The sequence below is a fragment of the Nymphaea colorata genome, chromosome 1 (genome assembly GCF_008831285.2).
Source record: "Nymphaea colorata isolate Beijing-Zhang1983 chromosome 1, ASM883128v2, whole genome shotgun sequence".
In the NCBI taxonomy this organism is placed as follows: Eukaryota; Viridiplantae; Streptophyta; class Magnoliopsida; order Nymphaeales; family Nymphaeaceae; genus Nymphaea; species Nymphaea colorata.
Window position 1 is genome coordinate 14,219,600 of NC_045138.2, and position 24,602 is coordinate 14,244,201.

At 40.0% G+C, this 24,602-nt stretch overlaps 3 protein-coding genes across 6 annotated transcripts; 1 reads left to right on the forward strand and 2 right to left on the reverse strand.

The window, feature by feature from the left end:
- The first annotated feature begins 210 nt into the window (after window positions 1-210).
- LOC116258544 (glucan endo-1,3-beta-glucosidase 14-like) lies at window positions 211-8,060 on the forward strand. The gene is made up of 4 exons (XM_050079432.1): window positions 211-367; window positions 3,713-4,752; window positions 5,928-6,101; window positions 7,524-8,060. Exons 1-3 carry the CDS (start codon window positions 316-318, stop codon window positions 5,976-5,978), a joined length of 1,143 nt encoding a protein of 380 aa, XP_049935389.1. The 5' UTR covers window positions 211-315; the 3' UTR covers window positions 5,979-6,101; window positions 7,524-8,060.
- A 2,209-nt stretch (window positions 8,061-10,269) lies between these two features.
- On the reverse strand, window positions 10,270-16,992 carry LOC116262654 (uncharacterized). Of its 4 annotated transcripts, none has more exons than XM_031642141.2 (5): window positions 16,350-16,992; window positions 15,792-15,927; window positions 14,815-15,705; window positions 13,266-13,404; window positions 10,270-10,537 (listed from the first exon to the last, which is right to left on the reverse strand). In XM_031642141.2, exons 1-5 carry the CDS (start codon window positions 16,424-16,426, stop codon window positions 10,512-10,514), a joined length of 1,269 nt encoding a protein of 422 aa, XP_031498001.1. In that variant the 5' UTR covers window positions 16,427-16,992; the 3' UTR covers window positions 10,270-10,511. The 4 variants fall into 4 exon arrangements, with proteins under 4 accessions (XP_031498001.1, XP_031498005.1, XP_031498014.1 ...); XM_031642145.2 differs by having other exon boundaries at window positions 10,271-10,537; window positions 14,905-15,705; window positions 16,350-16,988; XM_050081117.1 differs by lacking the exon at window positions 10,270-10,537 and adding an exon at window positions 13,981-14,065 and having other exon boundaries at window positions 13,267-13,404; window positions 14,905-15,705; window positions 16,350-16,991.
- Window positions 16,993-18,891: 1,899 nt separating this feature from the next.
- Window positions 18,892-24,339, reverse strand: LOC116246200 (syntaxin-132-like). The gene is made up of 13 exons (XM_031617940.2): window positions 24,110-24,339; window positions 22,737-22,847; window positions 22,569-22,625; window positions 22,305-22,353; window positions 22,072-22,160; window positions 21,873-21,946; window positions 21,725-21,767; window positions 21,533-21,593; window positions 21,415-21,440; window positions 21,255-21,332; window positions 20,070-20,150; window positions 19,924-19,989; window positions 18,892-19,202 (listed from the first exon to the last, which is right to left on the reverse strand). The coding sequence occupies exons 1-13, from the start codon at window positions 24,125-24,127 to the stop codon at window positions 19,032-19,034; spliced, it is 924 nt and encodes a 307-aa protein (XP_031473800.1). The 5' UTR covers window positions 24,128-24,339; the 3' UTR covers window positions 18,892-19,031.
- Between the last annotated feature and the right edge of the window lie 263 nt (window positions 24,340-24,602).

A 24,602-nucleotide genomic window follows, 5' to 3' on the forward strand; every position in this document is an offset into this window, starting at 1 on the left:
TGGGGAAAATCGAGCGTCCACTGAACGGGTTACTCGTTCCTCGATGCGCGAGGACATTAAGGTCATTATGCCGTTATCCGGTGATTACAAGGCAAATGGGAGGCGAGGGGGCGGTGGGGAAATGAATCGGCGATATGAAGAACCGTTATCCGAAAGTGACACGTCCGGAAAGCGCCGCTCCCGCTGTGCGTTTCTATAAAACTAGAGCCCATCCGTCCTTCCCCATTCCCCTCCCTTCCCTCCTCCTCCCCCCCGTCTCCACCTTTCGGTCGATTTGGGCTCGTCCTTCCTCCCCCACCGCTTCCACTTTCTCCCATGGAACTTGCAACGCGCCTCCGCGACTACTGCATCTGCGTCGTGCTACTCGGTGCGCTCTCGCCTCTTCCTCTCTCACTTTCTCTTTCTGAGATTGGTTCACTTGTGAGTAGTTGCGATCTGTGCAGGAGAAATGGAGAAAATTTTGAATGAGCAGTAGTTAAACGCATTGATATTCTTTTGTTTTGTTCTTTTGCTGTTTGTTTCGGTTTTGAAATCCGAAGAGAGGGAAAAGAAACGAAGTACCTGATTTTATCTTTTTATCTTCTTCTTCTTTTTTTTTTTTTACATCGTTTGGCTTTGTCTGGCCTCTGGATAGGCAGAACACGTGAAGGAGTCGTGAATTTCTGGAAAAGAGATGGCAAAGATTAACATTTTCATGATTTTTGTGTGCGGAAGATGGAAGAAATGAAGATTTCGTGAAGCGCATGAATGAAATTGAGGCGTCTGTTTTGATATACGAGTTGAAATGATGTCCTGTTTCGATCTTGGAGTTAATGTGCGGCTAAAACAGTAGAAAGTCGGAGAGAGGTTATGTTTTTCCGGCCGAATGGTGTTCCCTTCCCTGTGCGATTTTTGGTCCAAAGGGAAGAGATTTCCGTCTTCGCGATAATTCTGTACGGCTCATTTTCGGGATCTGAAGTGAACGGGGGTAAGAGTTGAGTAATTGTGAAACCGGGAATCAGAGAGCAATAAATGAGTGGAAGTGAGGTGATTAGTTTATTTCAAATCGTTTTCCGATGCCTTTTTGGTGAATTGAATACGGAAACTTTGATCCGTGAGAAGAATGATTTTCTTTATTCGATTCTTAGTATAATATTTTTCTAAGAAATTTTAATTAATTCTCCGGAGCAAAGGCTAGTCTTCTGGAGTTTTATGTCTGTGGAGCCAGAGCTTGAGGCTTATTCCGGGAATTTAAGCAGGCCGGATGTCATGTCCTCAAAAAATGACGGGAGGAAGGCAATTGCGAGAATTTAGATTGTAGAAAATTTTGAGCATTTGTGACAATCTCGACACCTTTTGTCTAAAATATACTTATTTTTCTTGATTTTAAATGAGCAGAAAGAGGAATTTCAAATTTCCGGAAGGCTAGGAAATTGCAGAGAAAGGTTCCTCAGAAATCCACTAATTTTCTCGGCCTTATATTTCGAAAATCAGGACGAGTTTTAGAAGAATGAAGAGGTTACTAAATTTAAAATAAATGAATTTCTTTGTGCGAAAAAGAGTTGCGGGAATTTCACCTGTCTGAAGGTTCTTCATAACAGGAAAATTGTGGTACACGAAAAGACCTTGGTTTTTGTTTGTCGAGTAGATCCAAAAAATCAAGAGACTGTACTATTATAGTTTTTTTTTATATGGCCTTCGCTTGGTGGTACATTTATTTATTTGTTTGTTATTTTTCATGATTTCATTTGCGTGGTTTGAAGCTAGCTTCATTCCAGTTGCGTCTAAAAATTCACGTTCTCATTGCTAGTGTGCACTACCAGATTCATTTACAATTTTCATTATTAACGAGGCCTTTCGGTCATATACGTCATTCGTTTGTCTAAAAAATTATTCAACTTTAGAACGTCCAAACGCGGATTTGGAACTGTCCTCACTAGTTCTGACAGATGTCCTGGTGTACGTCACACATCATATTTTTGTCTAAACAGCACCTAAATATGGCATTTACATCTTTGTACAGGCTGTTTTGTGAAATTTTGGAATTTATTCTACTTTACTCAATAGTATGTGTATGGTTCAGAAGATTGATGGCGAGAATAAAGAGCCATTGAATATTGTGTACTTATAGTGACAGATAGCCACAATGTACACAAGTAGCCCCTCTAAACAAACATAAGGGTGAAGAGGTTCGTAGTTACACGTAGCTGCGGCCACCTTTCTAACTTGTTTTCTCACTGGCTTTTTGTTTTTTCTCCCTTTCCTGGTCAAGGGCGTCACTTTTTCTATAAGTATCGGGGCTAGCAGCTAAGCGTTATGGTTTTGATTTGCTATTGACACATGACGCTTATTGTGCAAAGTTTCACCTAGCTGTGGGGACTAGTGACACTTTGGGGTTTGAAGTAGATGTAACCTACAAGGCATCTTGATGCATTTAGAAACCTTTGCCTTGAGAACAAGGATCTCATAGCTAATGGTATCGAATATTGCTTTAACTTTTCCTTATAATAACGTCAATCATACCAACCTTTAAATTGGTCATTCTTAATCTTGATGTTCGTCACTGGGGCGTTATTTTGTGATTCCTAATCATGCATCTTGTGTCGAGATCGTCATCTGGCATGCCTTTTTCAATTGAAGGATTCTATTGTGATGGCACTTGGGCCCACGGCGGGGACATGAGCAGCCATGGCTATACAGCAACATGGCCGACACTAGGATAGATATGGAAAACGATACTTCGAGATGATGGTGCATATGACAATGTTGCTTTATGTGATCACATGGATAATGCTAGTCTAGTTATGGTATTATATGGGTTTATAGTACTATTAAATATGACACCGCAAGTCTAAAGGTCCTGTGTAAGAATGTCTTGTGGACCGTTGTTACTTTTTGCTTATTGATTCCGGGCTCTTTGTGAGGGACTTTATTAGTGATGTCATGTGCTTATCCCCTACACGATCTGGTTGAGCTTCTGTTTCTGGTGCCGTTAATTAGTGAATATAGTATTAGGAGCCACCACAGAGTCAGTTGCAAGACAAGACTTGCAAAATTTGAACCCATTTGATATATTATTTCGTTTCCCCAACTTAACGACCCTAAGGTTGACACTACATTACCTACGTGTAGGAGAGCAGGTTGGTTTTAAATTTGTTCGGTATGTGATATTATATCTCAACCAAATCCGCTGGTCGATGCAACCAATCAACTTTAAAAAGTGGTCGAGTTGGCTTATATTGTGGTTAAAGATCTCACCATCGAAGATGGTAGGTGCTGAGCGTCATAAAGTCTTTTGGGGTTCCAGTTCCATGTCCCCTGCCCAATTCAAGCTTCCTGTTCATTTTCGTAATAGCTGTAGTTTTCTTAATAACTGTAGATGTAACATACTATTATTTTCATTGTCTATGTCCAACCTCTCATTCACTACTTTTATGTATTACAATGTTAAAATCAAGATATTCGACTCGACTAGGGAATTTTCAAACTAATTCCAACGTAACGCTGGACTTCTCAACGATTTGAAATTACCGTCTACTTTTCAACAAATTTATCCCGCCTCCCTATTTCCCAAGGAAACGGCTCGATCCACGTGAATTTTTTTCTCCTCTACCTTCTACCCTCTCAAATTTTTGATCAAGAAATCAATCTCTCTCTCTCTTTCTGCCATGCACATGCTCATGCTCATGCTACGTCCCTAAGGCCCTCATGGTTTTGCTTCTTGTTTCTGAAGGTACATTATTGCGGCAGCAGGCAGAGAGCCTCGGTGTGGGCATAAACTACGGGCAGATCGCCAACAACCTACCGTCTCCGTCACGCGTCGCCGTGCTCCTCCGCTCTCTTGATGTCCGCAAGGTGAAGCTTTACGATGCGGACCCCAACGTTCTGCGGGCCTTTGCCGGCACCAACGTGGAGTTCGTCGTGGGCATCGGCAACGAGAATGTCGCCAGGATGACCAATCCTTCCCTCGCGCTCAACTGGGTGCAGCTCAACGTTCACCCTTACCTCCCGGCAACCCTCATCTCTTGCATCACCGTTGGCAATGAGGTTTTCTCCGGCAATGACACCACCCTCATGGCCAACCTCGTCCCTGCCATGCAGAACATCCACTCCGCTCTAACCACCCTCGGCCTCAGTGACCAGGTGATGGTCACCACCGCCCACTCACTCACTGTCCTTTCCAACTCCTACCCGCCTTCCTCCGGCGCCTTCCGCCAGGACCTCGTCGGATACATCCAACCCCTGCTGAACTTCCATGCCCAGACACAATCCCCTTTCCTCATCAACGCTTACCCTTACTTTGCCTACAAGGGAAGCCCAGACCAGGTGTCCCTCGATTACGTCCTGTTCCAGCCCAATCAGGGGACTGTCGACCCCGTCTCAAACCTGCGTTACGATAACATGCTTTACGCCCAAATCGACGCCGTCTACACCGCGCTGGCAGCGATTGGGCGGCCGGACTTGCTGGTGAGGATTTCGGAGACCGGCTGGCCATCTAAAGGAGACCCAGATGAAGCTGGAGCGACGCCGGAGAACGCGGAGATCTACAACGGAAACCTGTTAAAGAGGATTGAGATGAAACAGGGGACGCCGTTGAAGCCCAATATTCCGCTGGACACATACGTCTTCGCCCTATTCAATGAAGACCTGAAACCAGGACCTACCTCGGAGAGGAATTATGGCCTATTCCATCCTGATGGCACGCCCGTGTACAATATTGGACTTAACGGTGTTCTTCCTGGATACATAAGTTCATATGGGAGGAAATGCCAGGTAAATATGATCACTCAGTTATGATTGCCGTTTTTCCGTTGATTGAGAATCTTGAGATCGTCATTTTTTCTTATTCCAAAATGGTTTTTCGGGTCTTGTTTTCCACCTCTGGGCCTGAAAATGGGCTTAGATTGGTTTAACGATTGGAATTTGTGTTTGGATCAAGGAGTTCAGTGGAATTGGGAACCAAATGCACTAGTTTTCTCTGTCGTTCGCGGACAAATAGGATGTTAGGCGAAGCTTGCCAAGTTAATACATTTTATCAAAGGTCCTTTTTTTGCCCTCTATCTGATGCGCAATACAACGTTCGACGGATCGCCGATCCCTTCGCGTCTGGTGATCGTCGTAGGTTTTATTTGTTGCCGTGAGGTTGCAAACGCTCTTTACTTTTTGTTCCTTCACTTGCCCGATAAAATATAAAAAGCTGGTGTACTTTTTTCTAATTTATACGTTGCTTTCAGTATTGGCGGTTCGAGATTGATGTCTTGAGTGTAGATGTCATTTTCTCACTTACTGTGCTCTTTTACTTTTTGCGGTTGATTCACTTTAAGTTTATTATCGGTGCTGGTTAATTTCTGATTTTTATTTTCTCCGCCTGTGATGTCATTTTCTCATCGTACTGTACTCTTCTACTTTTTGTCGTTGATTCAGTTTAAGTTTATCGTCGGCGCTGGCAAATTTCTGATTCCTTTTTACCGGTATGACTTGTAACCAAAAGATGGCCGTTTGTTTTGTGTTTGACTTAGATGATTTACTAGGTCAACTGGACTGGTTTCATCCCACTCTTTTTTTTTTTCTGGTTCAAACTTAAGGAAGTAGTTTATTCGCTGCTGTTAATTCGCGGTCACAGCTCTGAATCAAGGCCGAGTTTAACTTTCTCGAATACTTTACCTGTTTGATTATTGAAAAAGTTCATGTTTTGCCACTGTGCCTCGCCTTTGAAATCAATATAAGAGAATCTACATTGCCATGAAAAACCGTGTGCCGTAAAAATAGGTTTCAAGACTTCCCTGTCTTTGATAAAGTAATGCCATCGACTGCTGGTAGGCTTTTGACTTTTTTCTTTTCTTTCATTTCAAACGCTTTTCATTAATATGGTTTATTTAAAGTTGGATCGGCTTCCAAGTTTGAAATTAGCCTGATATTAGTCATTTTTTCACTTGGACTCTCTGCAGACAAGTTGGATTTTGGGCATTCTGAGCTTCTTGCTGACGCTGATAATGTGAGCAGAAGTACTAGTTACTAGCGGTAGCTTATAAGGAATTAACTCAAGACTGCAAAGCTTCTGAAAGCTCTATGGACAATTCCCATTCATTGCTCCCACATCCCTGTGCAAGAGATCTCTGCTGGTGAGTGTAACTCCTATTTTCCAGTCAATCATGGTTTTCAGAAGTTCTATTCTTTGGCACATTCTGCCCCTGCATGCCCACATATTCGGCTTAAAGTTGACGGTGAGATGGAAGTTGGTGGAACCCCAGCAAGTTGGCCCCATTTCAGCCTCCCTTCTCTGGTCTAGAAAGGAAAGCGTTCTTGGGGATATGTTAGATGCCATAGGGAATTTCTGTCAGAACCAAATGAACTCACACCATTAAAATAGCCGCTGAACAAGATTAGATTCTGCGGAAATTTATTAACTTTTCTCTGCGCGGTCTGTGACGTTCCATCTGGTCCATGTGTTTTTAACTGGTATGACTAGTGGACAACAGCAAGAGGCACCCTATGGCCCATGCAAAAAAATGTGGTGCACATTTGGAATCTGGACCCCATTTGCTCTCTTTGTCCGAATGGGATCTTAGCTCAATCGGGAGCGTCGTTCCAAGCACGAGACAAAAGGTGGGGCGTCGCCAAGGATGTCGCCATTTTGAAGATGATGACCGACGTCTCACCAGAAAGGTAGCTGTAACAAAAAACGAAAATGAACTAGGCTCTGTCTCTCCCTCTCAGTGATATGTTGATCATGGTGGTCATGTGGTGCAGATCTGAAGTAATAGACGGCTGAGACGCATAGATTAATCTATAACTACCGAAAAGTCATCTTTTACTTGGTTTATTTACCTTGTTCTTACCCAGAAGAAAAGAGAAGGGAAAAAGAGGGTAAGAGAAGGTATGAGCTTGTCTTGCAACCCATGCAGCTCAGGCTTAGGCCTAGGCCTGAATATCATTATAGACCCCAAGCTAGTTTGTTGAGATTCTTTTCTTGTTAAAACCTAAAACTGGTTCTGCTTTATTCACGTGCATGACGACATCATCCCAGACAAACTCATGGTCTCCCCCGCGGCTCCTGCCCCTGTTTCTCAACCTATTCTATTCATAAAAGGAGGTGCTAACTGCTGCTGTCTCATCCCACTATTAACTACCGGCTTTACCTTCGCTTTTAGCTCTCCTCGGTGGCTTATGTATTTTACGTTTAAAATATTAGAAACTACCATGATTCTGGAAGGGCATAGAATAGAGCCTTGGATGCCCGCTCGTATAAATATTATGCTTTTAATGTATAGATTATTGTTTAGTAACGTAATGGATCTCTCAGAATGAAAGATTGTTTTATCAATACCACATGGATTATTCACCGGTTTTCATGTTTATGGATTACCGGGATCACTTTTTGACCATCTCCATGTTGACAAAATGTGAATAGCATGCCACTTGAATTTATATAAGGTGGAGCGCGGCTTATGTATAGATCTCTTTGAAATCCTTGCACACAAACGCGAGTTGAGTTTTAGTTTTGCTGCTAGAAGTTACTGATCTCCTGCCTATATTCCGTGCAGGTCGAAAAGTGGCGAGAAGGGAGGAAAGATGGGTTCGATCGTGAAGGCCTGGCAGAGGGAACCTCTGAGGACGGCGGTTTAGGTGGGGCCGGTTATGTTTTTCTAAAAGGATGCTGCTCTTTGGGAAAAACCACACGGCATGGCGCTGGTTGCCTGCAAAACCCATTCACATCCCAAGTCGAGGGAAAGAAAAAAGAAGAAAAAAGCAAAGTACTCCGATCTCTGACACAAACGTAGGCACTCAACCGCCTGCTTTAATGGTCTTCTATGGGGCCGCACCCCTATGGGAAAACGCAACCTTTTCGGCTCTTTCCTCTACGGAGGCAGGCAGTGCACCGGCCTGCCGATAGAAAAATAGGCTATTACTAGATTTTCCTTTGCTGAGCTGACCTGGATGTCGGCCGGAATTCTTGCAGTCACATGATGCCAATAGTCTGTAGGAACAGTTTGTATTAATTGTTGTTTGATTCTTTACGAAACGGCTGTGCCATTCACATGCACCTCCATTATTTAATTCCATTGATCATTTTGCTCTCAGCTCACTTTACCTGTCCTATAACTCCAGTCTCCGGCTGCACGTGAAATGCATATTTTAGGCGCAGAAGCTCTGGCTAAGATGATCTCATCGCCTGACCCAACTGCTTGCGTTTTTTTTTCTTTTCTGTACACCACTTTAAAGCTGAGCGGTTACCAGCTCAATCCCACTGCAGTTGGATCCACGACCTCCCCATTAATGAAAAAGCGACATGAGAGAGAGATAGATGGTTGGCCTTCCCTTTTCTCTTCCACTGTGGACGTTTTCTGGATATGGGGAATGATGTGCCCAGCATACAGGATTTCCTTTTATGTGCCAATCAGAAAAAAAAAAAAAAAAAAAAAACATTAAGAGGAGGTGAGATATGCGTGTATCTCATAAAGCGATTTCTTTTGCCTTTCTGCTTTGGGCATTTTTCTCAGATAAGATAAGATGTCGCTGGAATAATACACGAAAGAGATTTTTTACGTGGCTATGGTTTCAACACTAGCGGTTTTCTTCAAAATTGAGATAGGTTTATGGAACAGTGACAAATTATTGTCCCTGCTAAATGACCCCTTCAATGAAGTTGTAATGAATTGGTTAACATACAAGCTGCTTAAATGGGTAAGGCTGGGCATTATGCCGGGCCGGGCTGGCCAGAGTCTAGACAAAGCCGGGTTTGGGCAAGCCTGAAGATCTTGTTGGCTGCTCAAGCTCGGCTACTTAGTTATCCATTGGGGCTCGATTGTCATTTTCATACTTGTTGGGTATCCAGTTTGATGTCTACCCTTATATAAAACTCTTAATCCCTTATTTAAAACTCTTAATATTTTCTTTTCTAATATCTTAAAAGCCTTTGGCATACATCAAACGTTTCTAAGGAGCGCTTAACAAAGTGCCAATACTTTTTCAAAGAAGCCAATGATAACACATCAATTAGTTTCTAAGGGAGTCAACTGCGGGCATAATTGTGAGAAAAATTATATATATATATATATATATATACGGAATCGCCAAGATCCGACGGTCCAATTGCTGGAAAAGTCACCGGGAACAGAAGCCGGTCGGCGGTAAAGCCTGACAGGACCTGCGTTGTCTTCTTCCGCCCGATTCTCCCTCAATAGAACTCTGTTTGCCACGATTCAAAGCTCGGATGAAAGCTAACACGATGAGGATGAGAAGGGGATAGAAATCCCCAAAAGTTACAGGCGAGAGAACAAAAAAAAGTGGAGATGTGAGGTCCAAGTATATATATCGGGGCTTGTCTTACCTCCATTACCCAACTTGAGCCAGCTCGGCCGGATGAGTTTCTTTTACTACGTAGGCTTGAAGGTGAAACCGTAAGCCAAGCCTGACTCATCATGAGCCGTGTAGGATGCCCACACTTAAGAATGGGGCCATAAGGGGAGCCCCATACCAACCATGACAGTGCAAATCCAGTTTGTTTCATCCCGTGAGAACGTGAACACTTGAATGGTGGCGCCACCTGTGACAAGCAGACCCTAGTTTGTTCAAGTCTGAACAAGAGCTGCCGCAGTTTACAGACAGGGTGGAAACAGCTACCCTTTACCATTTATGACTGCACGAAGTTAGTGTGATATGTTTCAGTCAGGGAATGTGGCCACTGTCCGGTCAGGCCGGGAATGTTGAGCCAAGATAGGGCAGTTGCCGGCAATCAGCAAATTGATTTATGCAGAAAATCTTTCACTTCAAGGCATCGCTAGAACAGATTACTGGGGATTGAAATGCAGATGAGCTAGTTTTTATTGTGAATCGGCGTGGATTGAGTATGGCTTCCTGCTGGCTAATTATATGTTCTGCTACATATCAAAACCTAGAACATGGGGAAAATATTGGCACTTGGCCGTTAGTATCGCATTACCATGTAGGTACTCAGCACAGATACAAACAGCAACAGGCCAACACCAAAACTTAACAGAATGCTTGTTTTCGTTTTAAAAACGAGGCGAAAGATTTTTCCCTCTAAAAAAAAGGAAAAAATTTTCCTTGAATTTTTACTGGGAAATGTTCTGCACTGGGCAAATTTTAGAGCTATGTAAAATTTTTTCCATCAATCAAACAACCTCCAAAAGATACAAAAAAGCTAACCGTAGCTTGTTCAAGGGTCGGTATATTATGTCAATACTCACCCATAAATTAAACGCTCACCAAAATAAATAAATGACGGATTAGGAAAAGGAATAGTTTGTACTAGAGAACCAAGTGAGGCAGGCGTTATTTTCGAAAATAATGACCAATTGCAGATGGCATTTCATTCCGTAGAAAGATAATATGTTACATTCTCAGGATTCCAGATATCCCAAATAAATCATGACAATTGAATCGATTAAGCAACAACCATTTCCAATTGAGATAAAATGATGCCCGCAGAAGAAGTCACGTATTATAGCTGGCATCCACTGTTGCTGCAGAAAGGAGCTTCTTGGAAGAAGAATGAAAAGGAATATTGTCTAAATAGCTCGAAATGCAAGGAGACCTGCAGTTTTTGCAGAGAACTTTTTAGGAAATAGAGAAAGAATAAGCCCACCACGATCAATATATAATTTCAGCCTTTGATTCGGTAAAGATTTCTGTCCAAAGCAGTCTGTGTGTTAACGTTCTTCAATTTATGAGCAACGTATTTCATAAGCTTCAATCATTAACACAGGATCAGCTAATCACATGAAAGCTATTATTCTTGCAGGAGCAAACTACTCCCTTTTACATTTTCAGATTAATCATACTTGAACGTTCAAGTGTTCAACAAGCACCAATCACAAAGATAGACCAGCTAGATGTCTTAGAAAAGGTGATTTTGTTCAAGTTGGTACCATAATAAGCCGGTCAAATCTGATCACCGTTATTAACAAGATGGCTGGTTTACAATGGCATTAAGGGTAGACACTGACTATAGACTTCCTCCAATTGGTAGAACCTGCACCTCTTTTGATTCCTACAGCCTTACTACTAGAGCAATCAAAATATTAGAAGCTGATGAAAAATCTTATTCGGAGGTCCCTTGTAAGTTGGAAGTCAGTAACCCTAGTCAATGGATGAAGACAAATGTCACTCAGATAATCGACTCTGGAAGATCCTCGTTGTAGGCCTTACCATTGACAGCCGGTGTCACAGACATCAACTAAGAGAACTAGTGTCAATTAATGTGAAGCCATTATTGCTACTTTTGGCTCATCAGTCAGAGTTACTAGCATTCCTGTACACATTTTACTTTAAACAAGCCTGCGCCACCAACCATGTTTGTTGGGCGCTTCATAACCTCAGACCCTAACCAGTCATAGCTGGTGACAACGTCTTGTCTTGTCTCCTGTACATCTAAATGTACAGCTACATTCAAACCATACTAGAGAAAGCATACTAGAGAACTTGTTAGCTCTTTACCGACTACAACGTGACTTTTCCAGTGATGCATATGACCTGAAGCATTTATTGGCAAGCAGTGCTCAAATAACAAGAAAACAGCTAGAACAGAAACATATGATGAAGGTAATGCTACAGATGCAAATCTAAAATGAGTTGGAGGTAATCAAATATACCAGTTCAATAAACATTAACATGGCAATACCACAAACTATATAACTCATAAGACAAGCTTTTCCTACTGATTATGCATATGATCATCAGAACTTGGCTGCCAACTCCCAAGACGACTGCTACATCCATATCCGGTAGCTTCATTTACACCTTAAAACAAGACGAACTAGTTTTTCTTGTTAACAATTAAAAAGTTCAACATTATTTTCATGTTCGAAAGCAATCAGACACTCGTCGCTTTGTGCAAGAGTGCACAAAGGTTTAACAGGCATCTGTAGAGTTTCCTGTAATCTTTCTCAAGAATGATGATGATGTAGGTCAGAATTAAAGATCAGCACCAGTAAAGCTTGCTTTATGGCCATGGAAGTAGCCATAAGCGTTCAACATATACAAAGCTCTTTACTGGTTATGATTTTTCTTAACAGTTATCACAAAGTCAGAAGCAGCAGTTAATTAACAATGCCACCTCGCTACCAGCATCATTTCAAAGGACAAAGTGCTTTCTGGAATGAGAATGGTTTCAGGAGAACCTATAGAAACAAGTCAACAGCAAAAGACTCCCGCAAGGATAAAACAAGCAATCAATTCATTTAATCTTGAAATCATATTTGACCAAATATAAACTAATATATCCCTGTGTAAGAAGTGCAAAGAGAAATACAAAATATAATATTCATTAGACAGCATCCAACCAATCATTGACAGGCTTTATTATTCCAACACCAGCCATGTTCAATGAACTTGCAGGTTTAACATGACTCCAAACGTTTCAACTTAAGCATCAAGCAAACTCGTTGGTCTAAAATTATTAGCTTTTTCCTTCAGAAAACATTTCACAGTAACAAGTGTAATATAGTGATAAGAAATTCATTCCTGTGAGCAGAAGACTCCCGCAAGGATAAAACAAGCAATCAATTCATTTAATCTTGAAATCATATTTGACCAAATATAAACTAATATATCCCTGTGTAAGAAGTGCAAAGAGAAATACAAAATATAATATTCATTAGACAGCATCCAACCAATCATTGACAGGCTTTATTATTCCAACACGAGCCATGTTCAATGAACTTGCAGGATTAACATGACTCCAAAAGTTTCAACTTAAGCATCAAGCAAACTCCTTGGTCTAAAATTATTAGCCTTTTTCCTTCAGAAAACATTTCACAGTAACAAGTGTAATATAGTGATAAGAAATTCATTCCTGTGAGCAGTCAGATGTTAACCTTTTTGTTAACAAGATAATCTGTCCCGGCCTAAAAATTATTTGACAGAGAAACTACAAAATTTGTGTAACACCTTTAAATGCATTGGATAACCTCTAAATGTATGATCATTTTTTTGCAGTAGCTTATCGGTGCTCACCTCAATTCAAGAAAAAAGGCATTGGATATATTACCAGTCCTTTTGGAATGGCATCACTAATAAATGGTTTCATTTATTAAACATTGGATAAATTGGTGATTAAACCAGATCGTTTGCCGTCATCTGTTTCTGACCTGTTCATAGAATAGGCCCAAGATATTTTGGTCTTTATGTTTAACCAAACAGTCAGCCATGTCTTGCTAAACACAAAATGAACTATATAAAAAGAATAAATAAATAAATAGAGAAAAAATGTATTAAGCAGCAATTCCTAATATAAGCAACTAATTATTCTGAATGATGCATACCTATAACTCCAAGTGTGATGAATACCATTGGTGTTACACGTACAGGAAATTGTTTGTATCGAAGAAAGTTATGAATCCTCTGAAATTTCCTTTGGAGAGAGCCAGTCCATATTCGTGGCAGCATGACACTTATCAGGCCCTGCACATGATGTATTTTGACCAAAACAAAATTAGGACGCCAATCACAGTGATGCACATTAGGATTGGAAGACAAACAACGAAAGTTCTACCAATGGTTCAAATGCAAATATAGCACCAATCCCAGAGAACAAACCTAGGATAACTAAGTATGTTAAAGTTCTCAGAAATCCAAACAAATCTGGATTTTCATCCAATATTGTTTGTTCAAGAATGGGTCGATCTAGTTTTGAACTGATATCTCCACCTGACTCATTTACATTATATCCATGCCACCAACTAGAACAGTAAAACCTCTAAGCCCAACTTGAAAGAAAAAAGTTCACAAGATTAAATAAGAAATGAATTGTGTTATAAAACAGCAAGTCCTTCAATAGTGTCAAAGTGCCTTTCTCAAGCAACCTAAATTGGTGTTTGTTTTGAAAAACAAAGTGCTACCACAGACTGTCCAGGTTGAAGATCAAAATGCTCCAGACTGAGTACTTCCGTGTAGATATTTCTGTCAAGTTAGAGTGAATCATTTCCTTTAACATTGTATAATTGAGGAGCTTCATAGAGGTGAGACGTATCAAATTACCTAGCATCAAGAGTGGGAACCTGAATGGCAAATGACCAACTCAGATGTTAAAAGCATCCCCTATTATGTTTCTTGAGCTCATGCCCTGTGCCACAAGCATTTTTCTTGAATCATTCTCAGTACACCTCTAGTATTTCTAAGCCTTTAAGAAAGCATTGCTGGATTCAGGACATCAACATTTTTAAGAAACGAAGGATACACACAATCATTTAGTATTCTACTTTGTAGATACCTATAAAGCTCCTATAATGACTCATTAGTCAATTTTCAGAAAATCTGCCTGAGCATGCATGTTTCAGTTACGTGTTATTTGTGCTTCTTGCTGGGTCATGTGCAACACTTTTTTTCATTCCATCTAACAGCAAATGCCATGTCATGACTTCTAAAAATGTCTTGCCAACTAAAAAGACACTTGCCGTCATTTAATGAAACAAAAGTAGCTTGCTTTCATCATCATCCAACTAACACAATGTACATTGGTTTTCCTCTTTAAACAAACATCATCTTCCAATAATGAAGAAGAAACCACATAGTCATCCAGAAAATGTGCATAGTCAATAGATAATGCACGACTTCCATTGAATATGACAAGATCCAGTCATTTTTCCTTTACATGCATGAAATTTTCCCTTCATCATTTACAACTTTTTTCTCAAGCTGCTAAAAGTTTACCATGTTAATCCAAATAATTGTGTAAGCAACTACAAATCACAAATTCAACTAATAATACCATCAATTGGTTTTATAAATTCTGGAACAATTATTATGTAAACAGACAAAAAGAACATGTACTGCATATATAGTTACAATTATCTACGTTTTCAATGTGCCTACAATGTAGCAGCAGGTGGATTGCCAGTTGGTGTGTATTATTTGATGAGAATACAATATGGTATGGACCAACCAGAGTGCGGTAAAAGTGACCTGCTCATTGAAAATGCCAGTAGCTGAAGATGATGGAATTTGTGCAACATCCAATACATAGTCATGACTCGTCTCACCATCTTTCCTTCGTTTAATGAAACTCCTAGACATCTTAGCTCCATTTGTTGGATTCAAGTAGCTTAGGAGACCCCGAAGATCCACCCTGCTTCGGAATGATTTCAACCTGTTCTTAGTACTACCAGTTCCTTCCATGTCCCATGTCCTGGAATCTGTATAAATACCATGGTTTGTACCCTGGAAGAAACCATTCACCTGCTCATTACTCTTTTGCTCTCCATTACAATTCATTTCTGAAGAAGCCTGAGACGCTGCAACCTGGTTCTGGTCCAAATAATTAAGATGTGGGGCACTCTTAGACTGAATCCCGTAGTCTGAATGCCTAAGAAACTTGGTATCATGGCAGATGTTCTCTTCATAGTTATGTGTCTCATCGACTTTCAGCTCAATTATTTCATCACTTCCATCATCCAAACCAGAGGCAGTGGGCTCATATGGGGATGCTCTAAGGTTACTTCTATCTGTATCATAACTCACAGATTCTGATGAATCACCACCGCACAGGAATAGAGCCAGCTGGTCCCTATCTTGTTCATTCAAGTTGACCCACTGATTGTCACCGTTGCCATTTTGGATGGATGATTGCCGCAGGTTTTGCTCCATAAGAGTTATTTGCTCACGAATTGCTTTGATAAACTGGCTATGTCTGGATACAGAATCTGTATTGAGGCTTACGTTATGGAAGACAGATGATAAACCAACGGCCCTCTCAAAGTCCTCCAACTGGACAACAAGGATATAAGTCAAAACGAGGTTCGTCATTCTTGCAGGCAAAAGCAACAAGAAGAGATTATATTCACAACGATCACCTGCCATTTGGTCGTCCCAAGGGCAGTAAGGAGATCTCTCCGGTGAAATTCTATCGAATTGAGCAGTTTTTGGTCAGCAGGTTCATCCCCAAGAAGGCTTTGCTCATGTAGAAGAGTTCTAAAAGCAGACTCCATCCTGAGAATGCATAAGACTGGCCTCAGAATTTTGCTTTTGGTTGCTCTTTCAATTACATATACCAATGAAGCTGATCAATTATACCTTTATAGATTAAAAAAGAAAAAAAAGCATAAACACAGACGCGCACACATATATAGGGCTTCCTAGAAGACACCGACTGCCAACCCGGGGGCTCGGATATAACTGTTCATATGAATTTATGACCAGCAAACCGGCAATCTAAATTTCGTTTCTGGGCAGAAGATCAATGACAGAATAAATTCACCCCCAACAAGCATCTTTAAAGGGGAAAAATAATGCATCTAAGAGAAACCCTAGAAATCAACCAAGAAAAAGCCTCAATCCCTAGAAACCATCAAACACCAAAATATCCCATCTTCACCAAAGGAAATAGAAAAAGAGAGCGACGAAGCGCAAACCTGTCTGCCGAGTCTTGCACGATTTCCGCGGCGGAGAACAAAGGGTCTCTCTCCCATCTCTGAAGATTACCCGCCATATCTATCGACACCAATAGTAGAAATGACAACGGAAGCCCAACCCGATGCCAAAAACTCAAAATCACGATGCCCAACCTGATTAAGAAGGAGAAACACCTATTCTTCCATTACAAACCCCATCAACAGGGTCTACCATTAAATTTCACAGATCATTCTCCCATGAAACCCCTTCCTTCTTTCCTTCTATCAAGAAATCCGCGTCATTGAGTAAGAGGAGAAGGCTTCAACTTTCGGGAACAGACGCCGTTGTCGGCATGACCACGACGGCCTGGCGGGAAGGGATGGAATGATTGGCGCCTTTCCAGAAAGATTGTTACGAATAAGCGACGAATAAAAGTACAACTAGTGGAATTTTCGGGTGCGCAACGAAGTAATGAATAGTATGAATTGGTGGATGAAAGAAAGAAGTAATGAATAGTATGAATTGGTGGATGAAAGAAAGAATGCTCTCTTTACTCTGGTTTATCGAACCTCAATCATGGCCGTCGAGATTAATCAAGGGGGACAAAGAAACGGATTAGACACACAGGCAAGGAAATATCCGACGCGTCTGCTGTTTCCTCGATATTTCACCTCAGCGCTACCATTTTTGTGATTCTTAATATAGTGGAATAGACGTCGAACAATTCAGGACTGTGGGTGTTATGATCTTTTCCATTTCATGAATGGGGGGTTTCTTACCGCTTGGTAGAAAGTAAAAACTCACACCCAACTTTGGGAATTCCAAATGAAGACTAGCAGCTTATCAGTTCTTGTTTTGATTATTGCACCAAACCCCTTGAAGATTATTTTGGGTGCTGTGCTCTTGCAACAAATTTTAAGAAATTGGTTCATTGGTGAACCATTATGTTGTCAAGAAGTAGGTTATTTATTGATTATTATGCCCTTCCACCCAATCACCTGACCGCATGTCATTGGTTGATTGAGCCATTTCACTATCTTGAAAAATTTTCAAATGAAATACACCTAAAGGATGCAGGTACTGGAATACAATGACATAAAAAGGAGAGGTTCATCATGAATGCAGATAACTTTTGTTGGTTCCGCGGAAAGGAATAATGGGGAAAACTCAGAGGACAAGATTTTTGTGCAACCATAGAAAACCAAAGGGGAGCACCTTCTCGGATTCCGATACCATTCGTGATTTTCGAAGCTTTTCAATCTTAAAATACATAATTAGAAGACAAAGTTCAAGAAAAGAAGCATTTGTTTACTGACATTAGTGAGTTTTTTGAGATTTCGTGAACTTCTTACAGCGTTAGTAAGCATTTTAAAACAATGTAACTACTTCGAGTCTTCGAGATATTTTTATAGTCGATCATGATTTGCTACTTTAAATGGTACCACAGCAGACTAAAAAGCCCTTTTTGTTCTGCATTTTTTTTAAGATCTGTTATTTTCAGACATAAGTTGGAACTTGCCTTTCACGTTGAATCAAAGTCTCATTTCTCACATTATTCAATCACTTTGAAAACCAGGTTTTTCAAAAATCACCGACACTCTAAAAAAGGTTGTTTTGAAAGTAAAAAGCAGATTTGCCTTCAAAAAGTTGTCTTAAAGTGTCATCCAAATACTGCCTAAAGATCCGTCTTAGATGCAGAAGAAGAACGTAATATCATTTACAGGGATCCTAAAATCTGAAAGATCTGAGACAAGATCAGATTTGAGGCAATCAAATTGCCATCAAAAAAGCTTGTTTCAGTGCTTTGAATGTAATTGCTGGAGAACATATTTTGGATGGGAAATGTGCTAGGTCTTCCCATCGTGCACACCATGGATTTCGTGATGGGAACTTTTTATTTTAGATTCAAACTTCTCAGCCCACTTCGAGTCTCCTGATCGAAATGTCAAAAGCCGGATTACTCATTTACAAACCCGCGGGAGATCTCACACCAAATGATGTGAGATACCCGTTTTAATGAAGACCGGCAAATTCACGGAAGATACGATACGATCGCCATGGTGTGTCTGATTAATTAGGTTAATTAAAAATTTGCATTATCTGGCTCAATGGGCTTCCACCCGAATTTGCAAGGGCGATCGTATCGTATTGTTGTCTTCCGCTCAGCCTCAAAACAACCAGCCGAAACACTGGAACAATTAAAAGCTGTGGTTAGAAATAGATTCTTAATTAGGGATCAACGACTTCTTCAAACGAGTTTTGAAAAAGGGGTCTCAACTTTTCAAATTTCTTGATGCAGGTTGTACTTTATTGACAGTTGTCATGTATGTCATTTAAAGTCAAAAGTCTGCCATTTGAAAAAAAAAAAAAACAATATGATGCTTGGCAGTATTTTACATTCCCCGCGTTAACAAAAAATGCTAATTTTCTTGTGGTGGAAGATGATATTTATTGCATAATTAATTCAACAGATGATACTTGCGTGGATGTTCGGAACCTTTTGTTCATTCAAGAGAAGATAGTGACAAGACGCGAAGAACTGCAGAAAAGGAAAATAAAAAATGGTAGATTGGATGATGAATGACATTAACAGAGAGAACAAATACACAATAGGCACCATAAAGCTTAAATTTATCAGGCGAAGGAAAAGCTCAGTCATAAAATACACACACGTAGAAGGCAGATGAGATATAATAACCGTCTCATGCACTCTTAGTGTTCCAAGGTTTGAGCACTGCAACTACTATAATCACAACAATCAGCAGAAGGATGATAATGGCAATGCACATCCATTTGCGTGAGTTACGTTGCAGACTCTTTGCTCTCCGAAGAGCAGTTGTTCCAGACTGAACATGGTCAACGGCATTCGAGACCTACACACAACCAAAATAAGTATGTCTCAGTATTCACGAGCTGTTCAAGCTGGTTAAGTTAGGCTTAGGCAAGATATGTACAGGCTCGATAAATCTAAAAACCAGGAGAATGTTCAGATTAATGGAAAGAAACAGACGGTGTACTTTAATGAGAAACACAAACTCCAGCGGTTTGACCCGAATTACTTGATTAAATAGCTAACTTGACTCATTGACAGCTTCCCAACATTTTTGTCACTAATAAACTCTGAATCCTTTCAGACAGCCTGTCGTGAATGTCTATACATGCCTATGCTTGTTTATCTTACAGTATTGGGAAAAGATATACATAGTTCATAGTTGTATGCATGTCATGGTGTTTCCGACATGTTCAGGAATCTGTGATTAATCTCGAACTCAGGAAATCTAACCAAATCAACGATAAAGCTGAGCAATATCCAGACAGTAATGCTCAAGGATGCACTGTGAAGCTGTTTATGCTGGACACCAGCAAAGAATGGGCTGCATAATCTTGAGTTCAAAGACCACTTGAGGCACCAAACTAACTCCAGTTTCCCATCTTCTGGTTATGCTGCAAATTGCCCAGACGAATTTCACACCATGCAGACTTGATTATTAGACTGCTAGCCAAGGACGAAATTTCCAGCCATCTTCTCCTAAACTTATGGTTCCATTTCAACTAATTTGCTTGAAATTGGTTATCTATTGTCACAAAACAAACCTGGGTTTCAATATTATCAAGCATGTCGCCTTGAGCCTCAACTAGGACAGCCATATCCAGGAAAATCTGCATGAAAGCAGGACTAAAATCATGAAGAGTACTGAGAAAAGCTTTTCATAACTACAGAAAATAAGATATAAAATCACCTGCTGTAAGTCCAGAAGCTTCTTCTCAAGATCCCTAACAGCATCATGTCGTTCTTGAATTTCTGCAAGGGTGTCCATGACCTGCAGCACCCAACTGATATTATGACCTAAAAGGCTCTAAGAGTTTTGACTAAGCAACACAAAATTAAGAAATTAAAAGCATATGAAGTCATAGTATGGAACCTAACCATGGTTCAGGTATCAGTCTTTGCAGCAGACGTTTAGAACATATCATAATCTAAGTGGGATTCTATCCTAGGAGATCAATGATCAGAAGAGTACCAGCTGGAAACATGTCCAACATTATGAATAGCAAATATGAACTCCAAGCCCTTCTCTGGCCTCCATTCCCACATGGAAAATTACAGCAGACTATGTTATTGCAGCTAATTACCTTGACCTTCTAACTGGGAATGGGATAAGGCAACAGACAGAGTACATCAGAGTCTGACAGACCAGGAAACACCAGCTTATGGGTGAGTATCCGAGCATCACAAAGGATAACCAATTAGACTTGATCAATTGCTTCCTTTCTCCCCTACCCACAGAACCTCAGTCATAGGGGAACATGAAATCAGAGTGAAGCTGCACTAGGTGTAAATATAGGACGGGACCATGCAGATTTCACTTGACATGGACCAGGCATAACACTTTTTCCACAGGTAGCTAGATTTGGATGCCCTAAGCCAAAGCCAAGAAATCCACATAGATATGACCAAAAGAAAAATTACCACATGAGACAAGTCCTTTTGAGCCAAAATTGTTTCCACTGATATTTTTTTCCTTATCCATTTAGAAGCCCCTACACAACAAATGGTCATTCCTTGCCATATACTTCTCCCAACCTTTCAATAACTTCGAAACAACCCCCAATATGCCCCCAACGGCAGAATTACTTCTGCCTTTTTTTAACAAATTCATCCTCATACTTCCGTGATATAGACAAATAACTGAATAAGAGAAACATACTCACACACCCCTAGAAAGGCCAAGCCACTCACTCTTAGAAAGGCAACTGAATAGCAGATAACTTTGTGTTATCTGCCACACAACAACTATCAGTACAACCTACCCGAAAAAGGAAATGATATTATTTGTTTCTTAATGGCGACTTTCATATTTTCATCCTCCAATGATATAAGTTGCCCTGGCAATAGCATTGATAATATATCAAAATATACAAACCTGGCCTCGACCATGCTCCTGAATTGCTTTTTGGAAGATTTGTTCACCATTCCCAGTCTCTATCAAGTTATCAATTGTCTGCCCAGTAAACAATCAGCAAGTAAGGCAGACACATAGGAGAAGTCTGAAAGCCCTTGAGAGTAATAAACAGTGATTTTACCTCTTCATCAGCTCTTGTACCCGTCACTGATTATTCACGACAAACAAGAAACTTTAAAGACCATGAAAAGGTAAAAAGGCAAAAATAAGTAAATCAATCCTTGCAAATGTATTCAAACCTGTGAAGACCCTTCTCTCAACCACTTCACGGTATTCCTCTTGGATTGTTTGTCTGAGTGTCTGTAATGCCACAAAAAGATTAAATAAGAATGAATAAAACATAACAAAAAGAACTCTTAAACAAACAATTACAAAGAGAAGAACACGAATTAGAACATTTTGGTCATAGAAAGCAGGAGCATAGATGAAACCTGGAATTCAGACATGCGTTCCTTCAATTTTTTTTTCAGTGCACTGCATTTGAATAATAAAGTAATGAGAAGCTTCTGCAACACTGCATACATAACAATTTATAATATAGAAACCAACACTTGTAAATTTTACGCATATATTACATACACAGTCATTGATGTTCGTGATCTTTCAACCCCACTTCCCGTTCCACATCCAGGCTTCTGCCTATTTGCCAAATTCTGGTAAGACAACAAAGAAAGCTAGTTTTAGCAGGCAGCAGTAACTGTAAGCGAATATACAAAACTTCAATAGATCATGTGTTTTTGGATAACAAAATGATGATGAGCAAAGAATATATAATTACATCTCTGTCAATTTCTTCAATTTTTGTCTTCACAATACGCGCAATCCTTCCCACTTCATCCACATCCTTCTCCATTCTCTTCCTGATTGCTGGAAGTTACAATGACGATTAACTTAAGCAATCACGGAAAGAAAGAAAGGGAACTGAAAGTGTTGCTGGCTATGATATTACTTTGCAATAAGAGTGTGTATGCCCACGCAGCATGAGCAGAAGATGTAGCAAAACTGAATTACCTTTCATAGCATCAGCTTTCGTAACTAACTTGGACTCCTCATTTGCTTCCTGCATGAATTATAGGTCCACGTAACTAGACAGAGATAAACTTGGGAATTTTCATTGTCCAATACATTTTATGAACATCTAATCTTGACTTTCATTCTTGGATTCAAATCCTATCAAATGGTTGAATAAGACCAACAAAATAACTCCAAAAAGAGAAGTCTTGTACCGGTCATAAACTTCCGAATACAAAAAGAAATCAGTATATAATTGCTTACTTGCAGCTTCTTCAGCTGTTTCGAGATCTTATCAATCTGCTGCTCAACCTCACGAACCTGAAGACCATTATTCACATTATTTCAGTAACAGTCCACGAAAAATATCTAGATGTGTCAGTAACAATGGGAGAAAAGGAGACTGCATGTAAGGGGAAAAATATTAGCAACCTTTTTGAAGAAGTTTTCCATTCCCACGTCTGCAGTATTAGTCGGGCCTTGGGTTCCCATTTCTATATCTGCTTCCTGAGAGGCTTGACCTCTGGAAGTTCCAAATGAATCCTGAAATTATCCACCAAAAGAAGATGACATTAATATTTGCATAACAAAAGGAAGAAAATTCTAATAGCATTTTTAGATTATATATGCCCTACAAAGTGCAAACTTTACGAGCAAGTAAATATTTAGCATAGAGATGCACTTGCTTTATTTAATCTTTTGTCCTCCATACTGTTAAACGAATCAGACTCCATTCGCATGTCATCCTTTCCTTGCATCTAACAGATACTTACAGTCTTTTCAAGTATCGTGATTTGGAGATGATTTTGGAAGCTCAGCATTTCCCCTCAAAATGACGAATTTATATTTTCAATTGCAATATAAACAATTCTAAATCAGTCTAAAATATTAACTCAGAAATTTTATAGATTCTAGGACTTCTGGCATTGATTTGAATTGACATTAAACGCAAATAAGAAGCTACTTCTATTAAATAGTTATAACTTAGAAGTTCTGATATGATCATCTTGTTACCACCATTTTTAGAAAATTTTCCACGTCCCCACAATGAAAACATATCGTGCCCCACCATACAAATTCGAATTTTTGGTAGCAACACTCCAACTATTACTGATTATTCAGCTCCAAGAGGTGAAATTATCTTGCTTATAAGAGTTATTATCTGAGGGAAACCTCAGTATGGTATTCACAAACCAATAGTACATATTTACACCCAATTGTGTGGCATCTCGGTTTACTTCATATGTGGCAAGGAGGCTTGACGGCAACACTTGCATAGGTCTCTTATCCCTTTGATAGACTACATCAACGAAGTTTCGCAACTGCTCACCAACTATAAAGGCCGTAATTCCATCTACAATAATTTTTAAAACACTAGAAGGAAGAAATTCCTTGCACCATGTGATTTTAACAATAATGCAATACCAAAATAACTTAATAATCCGAAAAATAACGACGAACAAGTAGGAGCACTAAAAGCTTCCTTAATAAAAAAAAAAAACAAGTACAGAAGAAAGAGAGACGCATCCAAAAAAAGCCCCAACTATACAATGTCTGCCATTAGCAGAAGCAAAGCTAAAAAAAGCTTCCAAAATATCGAGTAGAATCCTACCCAATCTCCAAAAAATCAAAACAAACAAGTTCGATCGATCGAAATGATCCAACAATGTACATAAGAAGACGGAATTAAAGCAATTAAGGCTCGATCTGCCCATCTCCCAGCCAGCATTCTAACTTACGGCACGTATCTCGGAATTCACGAACCAATATCCGATTAAAGCAAAAACATTAGGGAAAAAAATTACCGAGAGAAGGTCGTTCATCTTGAGCTCAGAGATTCCAACGCCACACAAAGAAGAGGGAGATTTCAGAAGAGAAAGAGACGCAAATTTGGGCAAAAACCTGCAGAAGAAAGGGAAAAGTCAGGGTTTTGATGCTCTCTCCCACCTGGCTCACAGGAGAAAACCAGGGAAGGAATTGAGAGAGAGAGAGAGGGAGGGGAGACGGAGACGGAGACAAAAAGAGTCTTTCGTTTTGGGAAAGAGGGAGGAATTTACACATGAAATCCCTCCTAGTCAAAGTATTGGTGTAGGGCCCTCAGTGAATAACAAATTATTAAATCATGGTCAATTTTAACAAATTATTCCGAAGAAGCCCTAGATTTCTTAAAATTTGCAGCGCAAGGCTTCGGTTTGAGACAAGCTTATTCGGTAGAGTAAATCTAGAGTATGTTTAACTCATAATTTTTGTGCATTCTAAAATTCTTTTTGGGAAAGCCAAGATTGTTGCTTGTTTGGA